At 38.9% G+C, this 12,777-nt stretch overlaps 1 protein-coding gene across 1 annotated transcript in view; it reads right to left on the bottom strand.

Annotated features, from left to right (window-relative positions):
• The window catches only part of AFG2A (AAA ATPase AFG2A), a 203,061-nt gene that overhangs the window by 178,307 nt on the left and 11,977 nt on the right, over positions 1-12,777 (bottom strand). The window contains exon 9 of the mRNA XM_076337257.1: positions 12,506-12,761. Coding sequence (XP_076193372.1) covers positions 12,506-12,761 — 256 coding nt within the window. The remainder of the gene's footprint in view (positions 1-12,505; positions 12,762-12,777) is intronic.

Raw genomic sequence — 12,777 nt, forward strand, 5'->3', positions numbered from 1 at the left:
GTTCAGCAACTGTGTGCTCTACCTCACCAACTCATCCTGTCTGTCTAGAACAGAGGAAACTAAGTGGACAGAGGGGAAAAAAAACAGCAGAACGCCCTGTCCTGGTACAGATGATCCTTCTTTGGTACCAGGCTATGCATGAGGTCGATAGCATTGTTTCCCTGTAAGATTTTCTTGCTCATAGCTTGGCTAAGTGTTAGATCATAATCACAAATGTCTGAGCCTAAAAATGGACTCTACGACAAGTAACAAGTGATAAGACAAGAGGAAACAGCCTCAAGTTGCGCCAGGGGAGGTTTAGGTTGGATATTAGGAAAAATTTCTTCACCGAAAGGGTTGTCAAGCATTGGAACAGGCTGCCCAGGGAAGTGGTTGAGTCACCATCCCTGGAGGTATTTAAAAGACGTGTAGACGTGGTGCTTAGGGACATGGTTTAGTGGTGGACTTGGCAGTGCTAGGTTAACGGTTGGACTTGATGAGCTTAAAGGTCTTTTCCAACCTAAACGATTCTATGATTCTATGACACTGCTATATTTGTCAGAGTCTGTATATAATTATACACTACTGTAAATAATAGAAAGCATCCACTCTAAACAACAAACATATATACTTTAGGTTTCAAAAACAGAATATACACGACACTTGAGGAAATGAACTGAACAAAACAAAATTGTTAATCATGCATCTTTCACTGCCCATCAGCTGTTTCTTCCACAAATCCATCGTGTCTGGACTTACTCTTCCAGAATCCTAATACCAGAATTTGTAAGTAGCTTCAAAGAAATTGTAATCTTCTTGTAAGACTGTTTACAAAAGGAAATGTTTCTTCTTTCCCTGCTAATCTGGCCGTTTCCCTCCCAAATTATTATGGCCAAACCCAGAAGACGCATACCATTTCTCCCTGTGACAGCTGTCAGATCCAACATGACACTCTCCTGCATGGCTGGAAGTGGAATGCTCAACAGCGTATGGAAAGATTTCAGCTTCCTAATGGCACTGGATGGGGCATCTTCCTCTACTTCTAGATCTTTACATATTACACCTCAAAATTTAACAGTATTATGCATAGAAAAAGCATTTCATATAACTTAAAATCAATTTTGAACTTTAGAAACCATAAGAGGAGCATACCTGACTTCACAGGCAACGGATACAAAAGATATTCTAGTGTTTAATATTTTTGAGATAAGGAGCTCTTTTGCTTTATATTTGACAATTTTTAATCAGCATGGCTTTCTCCATGACAACAATCCCGAAATTATACTAGGAAATCTTTTATAGATCTTCAAGTATCATACACTACAAATCACATGTATTCTTGAACATATCATAGCCTCATAAACAAAGGGAGTTTATAGCACTTCATTACATCAGGATATTGGACGGTCAAATCCAAGAAAAAAAAAAAATAGAGAACATGTGTATGTTGTTTGCAGTTACGCATAAATATACAGTAAGACACAGACAAAGCCTGTTTGCCTAGCAGCCAGAAGCCTCACCATCACCCGGTAAGGACCACTGCTCCATAGAGAATGTCCCACAGACACATCCTCCCCTGTTCAGTCAACCTTTCATCCTGTGCAGACCCAGCAAACCAGCTCTCCTACCCATCACAGTGAGACAGCACTAGTTTGTAACAAGAGCAGCTGCCATGAGCACTGAGGGACAGCAGGGATATGTCCAGGCAAAGGCTCTTTTTCCCTTTACTCCCCAAATAAAATAATGGAACAACAGCACCAGGCAAGCACCCGATGTCTGCAGACCACTAGCAAGCTTTCCTCTGGCCTGGGGGCAGGAACCACCATTCACAATACATGAAAAATTCAGGTGTGCTCTCCCATTTGCATCCTAAGAAACTTCTACAATTTGGAGGGGGTTTTGGTGTGTTTTGCTTGGTTGGTTTTTTTTGGTTGGTTGGTTGGTTTGATAGATTTTATCTTTTTTTTTTCCCAATGTACATAAGTATGGAATCAAACACACCAACAAATTTACCAAGGAATAAAAAATATCCATGGACCAGACTCCTATAAATATACTTTTTAACTTATTTCTTTTTTATTTAATCTGTATATAAAATGCATGCCTATTTAGAAAAATTTTCAGGAAGCAGAAACCCTTACTTTTGCTCTTGAAACCATGTTCTGCAATCTGTCTTTAGCTGCCAGCGCTATATGGGAAAATCCCTGAAGAACTTTCATATACTGTTTGCACAGGAAGGATAATGCCCTTAAATCCCTTGTAACCATAACATTGCAAATTCACTCGGCTAACCTGAGCACTAATCTACTGTAGGGATTATGTACGCGATTTATAGTCCTTCGTGAAGAGCATTTGCTGGAACATGTCTATGGAGCTGACTAAAAGTTGCTGAGAGGTATGACAGGGGAGGGAAAGGAAGGAAAGAGGAACTGTATTTTCAAAACTTCTTTCATACAGGAAACAGTTTATTCACAGATCAGGTACACACACATCATTTATGCTAAGACAATGACAACGGAGGGAAATAAGGAATACCAGACTGCCTGTTTTTAGCCTGCTCTCATATGTAAATGTACCTAAGCTAAGGTTAGTCATACGTGTGTTAGAAGAAAAATAAGGACCGCCAGAATAGCAAGCAAGAGCAGAAAGACAAGAAGCAATAGTTAGTGGCTAAATGCCAGTCTAATTGTAATTAGGAATGTTGTCAAGTCAGAATATAGCTAAAAGTTCAAGTCAGGAGACCGATGAAAACTTTGCCCAAAAAGATTTAAACTCTGTCCACCAATAGTAGCTATTCATTCTACATACAAATGCCTACTGCTAACTGATTTTACTCCTGCAGACATACAAATTAAGCTACATTTCATCAGATGATCTTTTATGATCTTTTATCAGTTAAAGAAAAGAACTAAGACTGCTTTCAGATCCTAAGTTTCCCATTATATATTCCAGGAAAACATTTTACCTGGAGCCTGAGAGGGAGTCAGAAAACACTGAACTTTTCTCCTGTAGCACCATTTCAACACAAATAGCTTGTCTGAAGTATAGCTGATGCTAGCTTATTCAGAAAAAAGCACAGCTATGGAAAACATCATTTTTTACTCAGATACTGAGAAAGCATGCAACTTTGCAACCTGAAGATGAAAATCTACTCTAAACGGGTTCGTTCGGATCTTTCTCAAGCCAGCAGAGCAAGATGGAGTGAAATGAATCGTAACAGCCCTTCCCTATGTACTATGAGGGGAACAAAACTCCTACAGATTTTTAGTACGGAAAGAATTGCACCTCAAATGTATTTGAAACAGAGTCTATTACCATTGCTGTTCAAGTTACGTGTGAAACCAGACTCAGCACAAAAGCTGAAAGGAAAAAAAATGCATACCAATTGCTTCACAGAGATGACACTGTACTTGAGCTCCAGATGTTCCCATATTATGGTCACTCAAAGAATGTAAGAGCAAGCCAACTGATTAAACAAAATTTGAAGAGAACTAAGGAGAGAAGCGTTAGCCAAAATTCAAAAGATATCTGAATCTAGAAACACAACTGTGTCAAATGAAATTCTGCCTAAAACAAGACAAAGTGGCATAAATGAGTATCAGACACATCATGAAAAAACAGAACAGAGAACAAAATGAAAAACTATTGCCTTTCCAAAATTTAAAAAAGATACTAAAGGCTTCTTAAAATGTAATATGCCTTTCAAACAAGTAATTTCCCCAAAAAGTATGCTTGTATCTTGGAGAAAAAATAGTTTTAGTCCAAATATATAATTCCAATTCATAACTGGAGCCTGCTCCAGAACTAGGAAATAGAGTAACTTTCCGCATCACAAGGAACCAAGTCTGAATCACCTGCGATAATTTAATGCCAGGTTACTGGAGGGCTGCAGTGAACATGAACTCTAAAACACCGCAGTGCTGGTCAAGCAGTAACAGTGAGCACGGTTATCCTACTTCTGCTGGCAGGAGGTGGAAAGTTAGAAGAGACATGATGGGAGAGGAAGAAGGAAGCGTGTAAGTCTGCAGAATACCTTTCAGTTAGCAAAATGCCAGTTAAGATGAATGACTCTGTGTACTGCATGTTGTATTACCAAGAAGAAAGTCCACAGATTTGCGAAACCCTTCTCAGAGATTAAAGATCAGGAAGTTGTCTTCAGTTCTTAGATGTGCAAAACCTTTAAAGTTAATACAGGAGAGCAAGCAGCTCGGATCATTGTAGAAAAAAACCCAAACCTATAGGATAATTTAAAAGATAGCGGACTGCAGAGTGTCTTCAAAAATCAGTTTAGCCTTGGTTAAATCACTTTCATTCATTCAAAGGTGCTATACCGACAGCTGAGGATTTCTTCTGTTGCTACAGGAATAACACTGCCTGGCACACAGCTCTCATCCAGCTTTGCATCCAGGGAGCTGAAGCCCCTGAGGGATGCAAAACCCGATAAGCAGAATAGTGACTAGCACACCACTCCTGTCAATGTGACTTAGGGCTGGGTTACCAACACTGTGTTGATTCCCAGGTCTAGAAAATAAACAGGGACCACACAGAACTGTCTGTTCCCACCACAGCTCAGCCAATGACCCAGCCCAAGACACTATCTGCCCTAAATTTATTTTGTTCTTAAGCAAAATGACATAATGCTAAATTTTCAGGATCTGCAAGCTGAGTAATGACGTTCTGACTGCCGTTTCACAGCCCACCGGTCTGCACAGGTAGGGCTGCAGCAACACGGGCTACTCTGGCGTCCTGCACCCTCTCACCCTTCAAACCAAACAACTTGTTTTGGGGCTGACCCTCCAACCCATTCAAACGCAGAAGTTTTTATATGCACTGCCACACATGAATAGTATCGTTTCTTCTGTACCGCTCAAGCTGCAGAAGCAAGAACACAGTGCCTATCTGCCATGAAGGTTAATTTAAAATATTAAGGACGGTTATTGATCAACTCTTCCGAAAATATTTATATAAGCAGGAAATAAAGAATATCGGCAGACAGAATGGGATGTGCTTTAAACAGATTATTAAGTACTCAACCCACAACTGTGTATATGAAGTCAGCAATCCCATCATCCAATTAACTGCAAGCCAGTTTCAGATAAAAACACACTTAAAATTAGTTATGATGAAAACCAAAAGTTCCCATGCCCTGACTGCAGTAAGTGCAACGTTCTCCATACAAAAACAAAAATCAAGTACCGTTACAAAATGAAGAAAAAAAGGCCAAAGATTTTATATAAGAAAAAATAGCTACAAAAAGCAACATAACACGCACCAGCATCTCTTTAGAGAGGCAAACAGCGCAAGACTTTTTCTCTCTGGATACAAAGATGGTCACACTAAGGAAACATCTGTGCACTCAGCGTATGCAAAGACGCAGGGAAAAAAAAGATTCAGAAATTTTGCTATCACATCAGAATGACACTGAACCAAAGTAAAAGGGTGAGAATCTAACCCTACGCAGCTAAAATAACACAATTTTTGTGGAATCTTAGGAAAGTAGTTGAACTATTTTAAATATCTAAGACAGCAATTCTAAAGCCAATTCTGACCTGTCTTTGCCCCACAAGATGTTGAGGGGAGGAAATCCTAAGAAAGAGGGCAAGGGATCCCACAGACAAGAATAAGGTCAACACACTCCACCCAGTCTCAAGCATGTTCCTTCAAGCTGCTCAGCAGCATCCAGATGCAGCCACTTCTGCACGAAAGCCATCATTCTGAGTTAGTGCTCGAAGAAACAATCAAAAACCATATGTTACAGTCGGAGTCCAAAAAAGCCACATTGCTTTGTTATGCGTGCGTGCAAGCAAGGACGCATTTGTTCATAACCTGTTAAGACGGCAAACTAGGTCAATTGCTTTGGTTTAAAAACAGCTTCTGCATTAAAGGACCCAACTTTAAAATTACAGAACACAGCACTAACTTAAAACTCATGAATGCTGAAGATGGGGATTGGATTTTCTTGGTCTTCTTACACTGTAAATTAGCATGATGGAACACAGTGTCAGAAAACTCAATTGTTCCAGTCCAAAAATTAATTTGTAGCTTTACTTCCGTATTGTGCCTGGACTTTTCAATGCATTTCAAAATCCAGTGTTCTGCCATTTCTGCAAAAATGTCTCAATTTCATAAGAATACATTTTTTTGGTATTGACCATCTGACTATACATGTTATTAATCTTCCCAAAAAAACCCACATTTTCTACATGACCTTTTTATAAAAAGGCAAGCGGTCTTTCCCACCTCATTTTGAATGTCCCATGGGAACCAGTATTCAGTTAGAGAATGCAATAGCAGATTGTTTGCAACAGCATAGTTTCAATCTTTTTCTGTGCTACAAAAAAAAAAAAAAAGTAACAACATAGACATGGTATTTTCAGTCACTTTCCATAAGGGAATAAAATAACTATAGCATGTCAAGCAGTGCTTTCCCTTTAAAATCTGTAACTGCAATCAGTTAATTTGAAAATAAACCAAAAAACACCCTGCAAAACAAACAATCCCATTGCCTTGGTCATCAACTGCCTTTGTCAAAATTTACACTTTCAACAGTGTCTCAGCCCACATTCCTACACTTAGGATTATAACCCAAGAAAAATATTTACATTTGTTGTACACCCCCAGCAGAACTCAGGTCCAAATCGTGTTGGGAAAGGTTCAGACTGAACCTTTATGGCTGAAAGAAAGGATAGATATTCTTGATGCCCTAACACTAGGCTGTTTCATCAAGACTGTGACTGAGCTGAAATGAAGAGCTCGGATTTGAGATACAAGGCTGAGAAGCCCCATATTGAACGTAGCATTTGTCTAATTGAAAGACCGGTCAGAGGCTGGTCCTCAGGGTGCACAGAGACTCACTGTTAATCACATTAGATCACATTAGCCCAAACGGCTCACGTTTCCTGCAGGTGGCCAGGCTACCAAAACTGCAGAAGCTGAGGGGGAAAAAAAAAAACCACAAACCGTACAGATCTAACAAAGAGACATTCCTGGGTTTCAGGGGAATTTACTTCCCCATCAATTATGGGGAAAAACAAAAAACCTAGGAGCCAGCCCTTCAATTGCCTAATTTTTTTTTTTTTTTCTTTTTAATGAAAGTGGATTGCAGAAACTCTTTTTTGGGTCATAAAAGATACAGCAGGAAGTTTCTCAGCTCCAACAAAAGCCAAGTACAGTATCCCCCTAAATAACTTATAATTTTACAGATCTAATATCTACATATAATCAATATACAGAGCTATCGATTAAACAGTGTAAGGACTCTCCATCCTAGCTGTATTATTCATCAGAACGCAGGGGTAATAAAAGGGCCAAATGAATACCATAGACAATAAGATCTCCAAACAACAAGACTCTTAAAATTATGAACATAAGATGACAGACCATATCACATGTCTATGCAAGTAGCTTCACAGATTCAGCAGAGTAATGCTGATTCATACTGGTCAAAGATGTAGCTCAATTTCTTATTTCTGTAACAAGCTCAAGCCAGTGAATCGTTATAATCCTAAAGGCTAAGCAAGGTGATACCTTTAACTGTATTACAATCAGGCAATTTAAAAAAAATTTTGATGCAAAACAAAGTGATTAGTGCTTCTTTCACAGAAGTCTCAAAGTTTCAGTGGTTGCAATGCAGCATCCTCACTGGAACCAAATTGATGTTATTGCAAGAGAGACCACTATTTAAACAAAGACATTTGTTCTTCCTCTCCTCATGATGCTATCTTATCACAGTCCAAGTGTTTTATATCAGCACACTGAAATTATGTGTAATGAACAAGGATGTTCAAGATAAATTCTAAGAGTTACAAAGCAAATACTTCCTTTCTCTGTAAACAATATTCTTGAAGAAATCAAGCTATATTTATATTCACCCTCTTGAAATGCTACAGGCAGCCATAGAAGGATAAGTTTATAATAAATTGCTATATTTGGAAACCTTTGTTGCTAAGCATCTTCTAACATTCAGTACAGTTTATACCATTCATGTCCCTGCTACATAATTAACATTTCATATGTTTTTCCAAAAAAAAAAAAAAAAAAAAAAAGTGCAGTGCTTATCTTTGTTGTTAAATTAAAACCATTATAACTTTTTAGGTAATTAATAAAAGACTGTGTGGCCAATTAATTAAAGCAGAAGCAACAAGATCTCAGGGGCATACAAACACTGACATTATATGCAAGGATATGGCAGAGTCTATCTTCTAGACACTGCCTCTGCTTGAGATAAAACAATTCAGAAGGCAGCTGTTCACGCTAAAAGGTAGTCTACTAAATAATTTAGGACACAGTAGACCTCTCCCAGTCTTAAGAATATGACTTTCTCAGCTGCACACATAACTAAGCCCTTTTCTTGTCAAGAATTCTGTGCATGTGAATCCCTCAGAGGGTACTCAAGTCCTCAAGAGTCTACCACGAGGAGCCCGTTGCAAGCTGATGTCCACAGGATGTGGTCCAGTGCCCATCAAGGTATTTGCAGGTTTTCCATACTATGCTGTTAACCTAAACGAAAGCATGCAGTTAACTGCGGAAATCACAAACATATTGCTAGGCAGTAGAGAATCACACCAAATCCCAATTTCTCCAATATAGTCATTACAGATAATGTAACCTTGAACAGAGATGAGGTACACATTCTAAAAGCATTGCATCTAAGCTAGTGATACTTGCCATGTTAGAAATACCAGTTTTACTTTCAATTTTGCTGGAATGACCATAGTTATTTGTAAAACAGACAAACACTGCTTGCTCAACATGTAAGGGGGATACAAGTACTCTGCGCAACAATTAAGGCTGAGATAGATACACATACAGAGCTGATGCCTGTCACCCTGTTGTCAACTCTTGCAACAATACTGCAAGCTTCGTGATACCTAGCATTTTTCCTATAAAGTCACAAAATTTTGTGGTTTTATTTTTTGAGAAGCTAGAACTGTATCTTTAGTAGAGGAAAAGAAAGTATTGGAAGAAAAATCCACTAATATCTTAAAAATTTAGCAGATCAAATAAAAACACTCTTAACTGATTATTATAGCCATCTATATATAAATATTTCACACGTGTTTAGCCATAATACCCTGTTTGGGAACGTCCAGAGCACACTGCTCTGGACACACAGATTCTCCATGTTTCTTGTCCACCTTTCTTCTCCTTGCCCATTCCAGCATACACCACACCGCAATTCTGTACACGCCACATACACAGGGGCCTAGAAACATTCAATGCAAGCTGAACATCAAAGGCTCCTAAAATTTCCTAATGACTTGCATGAAAATGCACAGAGTTGCTGAACAGAATACAAAACTTGCCTGTCTGACCCCAGAAGTACCACTAAGCAATTCTTGCACCGGAGAACAAATAACTTCTGCCAAGAAAACAGTTGCAATATGTTTAACTCTACAATACCTATTTACTTTTCATTAACACATTCTTCAGAATTATATAGAAGACAAACATCAAAGCTTTATATAATAAAGTATCTTAGGAAACCTAACTATAGATGCAAAAGTGAAAGGTTTGCCTATCATAGCCCTACAATTACTACCTTTACCGTGTTACATTAATTACTACACCCCTGGTTTATATAAGCAGTATATACACAATATTATACATGTGTTAAAAAAACAGAGTTGAAGTATAAAGATAAGGAAGGATGAGTCCCTTGGAAATTATCTAAACTTCGTATTAAGAATATAAACATATTTAGCTTGTAAACTTTCAGGCTTTCCAGCCACAAATGAAGTACCTAAAGATATAAATGGGGTAACCAGGACTCAAAGAGTCTCCAGAAGACCACTACCGCAATACGATTAGCAAGCAACAATAGTCTTGTACCAAAAACTGAACATGTATTTCTGAGTTCAGAATTCCTGCTTCTAGATTAGTTTCCATGTTTCACCTGTACCTACACACACACATCACGTGTGAAAGTGGCACAAGTAACCTTAAAATTTGTGAAAGAACTCTTAACTCAGATATTGCCTGAGCATTAAGCATTTTGGTTATTCAGAAATGCGCACCAGCAGTCTTAACTATATGTTTATAACATGTTTTATGTTGTAGTATATATGAAATATTATGTTCAATTCTGAGCCCTACGTTACCAAAAGGTTATTGACAAACTGGAGGGCGTTCAGAGAAAATCAACATAATTTCTCAGAAGGCAGGAAGGACTTATTTATGAGGAAAGATTAAAAAAGCTAAATATTTATAGCTTGGCTCAGTAATGAATGAGGAGGTAGGGGACATGAGAACAGCCTAGAGATATCTGAAGGGTGTAAACACTAAGGAGGGAGAGTGAATGTGTTATACAAGGATGTAAATAGAAATAATGGGATAAAACTAAACAAGGAAAACTTAGGCTGAATATCAGAGAGCATTCCTGGACAGCAAGCTATGTTGGCCCACGGCACAGTTTCTTAAGTGAAGCAATAGAAGCCCATTGCTTGGAACAACAAACAAGACTAGACAAAACACTGGAAAATTTGCCATATGGAATAACCTTGCTCTGCTGAGGAGAAATATTACCTCATAAAAGCCAGTCTTTTCTAAGTTTAACTCCAGTGAAAGCAGTAATGTTTTACAAGGTGTTGAAAATTTAATATAAAAAATAGATATCAAGAGCGTAATCAGAAAAAAAGAATCCGACCAAGAACATTCCTTTACCACGAGCAACTTCAATTCAGTTTATGTAATACTTTGACCTAATTGCTTCTGCAACTCTTTGAAAAGGAAAAATACACGTGGGCAGCAAAGAGTTAACGGCGCTGGACCATATTCTCCCCAGCAGAGGTCACTCCAAGTTAACAAAAGGCAAGGAAATTTAACAGCATGGATTCAAACTTCACGAAAAGAAGATCCATAGAAAGGAGACATCCTCCTTCCCCCATTGCCAGCACTGGCTTTGGATGCAAAGTTCCCAGATAACAGCGTGTCCCACACTCAGTCGCAGGTAGATGCCAGAAGTTTTGGATCTACATAGCACGTAACGTTCAATTTGCACAACATTCAAAATTTATTTTATAAAAGGCCCTCGTGAAGTGGGTAAATATCACCTGTTGGCAGATGGATTATGAAGTGTCCAGAATTGATGTGTGCATGCACAAGTAAAGCCTAGGCTGGGTCATGTTTGGAATTGAAACCACAACACTTTTCACTGAAAATTTTAGATTACATTAGTTCAGTATTTACTATGTGAGGACTATGACACAGGCAGACTGACAGGCTTCCAAAAACACAGAGGAAGAAAAATAAAAGGGAGTTTATCTTTTTTGTTGTTGTTTATATATATTTGTTTTAAAAAGAATGTTTGCTAACTTAAAACAGAGCTTAAAACACAACCAAAGCCAACAGACGAGCGCTATGAAAAGAATAGTCTGTGTCCGTACTTATTTTTTTCTTCTTGATCCATACAAAAGTCCACAAATTCATATTTGAGAACTATCCCTTAAAAATTCTAGAAACTGGCAAGTAAAAAGCTTGCTGTTCCAGGTGCCATCACCCCTAATAAAACTTCTGTCATCTTCATAGTTAATTCTGATGCAAGAATTAACCGTGCACTGTGCCACTGCCAGAGGAAGCTGTCCCAGTGCCAAAGGAAATAAAAGTAACCAGCACATACAGCAAACATGTATTTGCGAACTACAAGGGAGCAAATATGCGTAAGCAGAGCTGAAGAGTCATATTTTGACTAGACTGTTTTAAAAGGCTGCTCATGGGTAGATTTAAGGTCCAACACTTCAACCACGTAGACCCATTCTAGCAAAATGTAAGAATTGATAGAGCATACTTTTAATATTTCATCCAACGAAAACAGAAGTGAACTCGTGTTTAAGTATTCCCTGGAACATACTGAACCTTGGCTGCATGATGTGTGGATAATTCTCCAGGGCTATGCCTGTACCGGAGGCCAAGGGACGCTTTCCAGCCCCCAGCTCGGGGCGCGCTCTCCAGCTCTCCCAGCTCCACTGCACAACCCGACCCAGGTGCATACAGTCCCCTAGCCCCTGCCACAAGCTCCTCATCTGCAGGCAAATGAAATACAGGCACAAAATACAGTAGGGAGCCACAGTAAACACCACTCAGGCCCACAGTCTCAACATCCTGGGAACAAGGACCTGCAGGACAAGCTGTCTAGCCTGAGCGACTTGGGATTTTTGTATGGAAGCGGTAGGCTCTAGAGTGGAAAAACTCTTAGGGATATGTCAGCTAACTCACTAAACCATTGGTTTACTGAGAGACAGCTAGCTATCTAATATGCTAGAAATGGCACAGGGGATTCCCCAGTGTTATTAAACTTAACATTTGATTTTAAAATCTATTAATACTCAAAGAGTTTTTCTGATCTGCCCAGGAGCAGGCTGGTGTTCCTTATATTCCGTGCTTGGCTATGTTTCCTCTGACACAAAAATTAATTAAAATCTCATTGTTTTAAAACCTATTAGTACAGACTGTGGATTTTTATTTTTTTAAACAAAATGAAGAGACTAACAATAAAGTAAGATCCTAAATAAGATACACAAAGTCTTACCTGCTTCCTTGCACAAGGCTGCTAAGTCTGCACCCACATAACCATGTGCACTATCAGCCAGTTGCGCCAACTCCGCTGCTGTGAGCGAATGGGGAACTTTCTTGAGAAGCTTTTGGAGTATGTCCAGACGGTCTTGGGCATTAGGAATTCCAATTTCTATTTCTTTATCAAAACGCCCAGGTCTGCGCAGTGCTGCATCCAGTGCATGAGGACGATTAGTGGCCCCAAGTACCAAGAGCTGCCCTTCACTGCCTTCCTGAAGGCATCAAACA

The sequence above is a fragment of the Aptenodytes patagonicus genome, chromosome 4 (assembly GCF_965638725.1).
Source record: "Aptenodytes patagonicus chromosome 4, bAptPat1.pri.cur, whole genome shotgun sequence".
Classification (NCBI taxonomy): domain Eukaryota; kingdom Metazoa; phylum Chordata; class Aves; order Sphenisciformes; family Spheniscidae; genus Aptenodytes; species Aptenodytes patagonicus.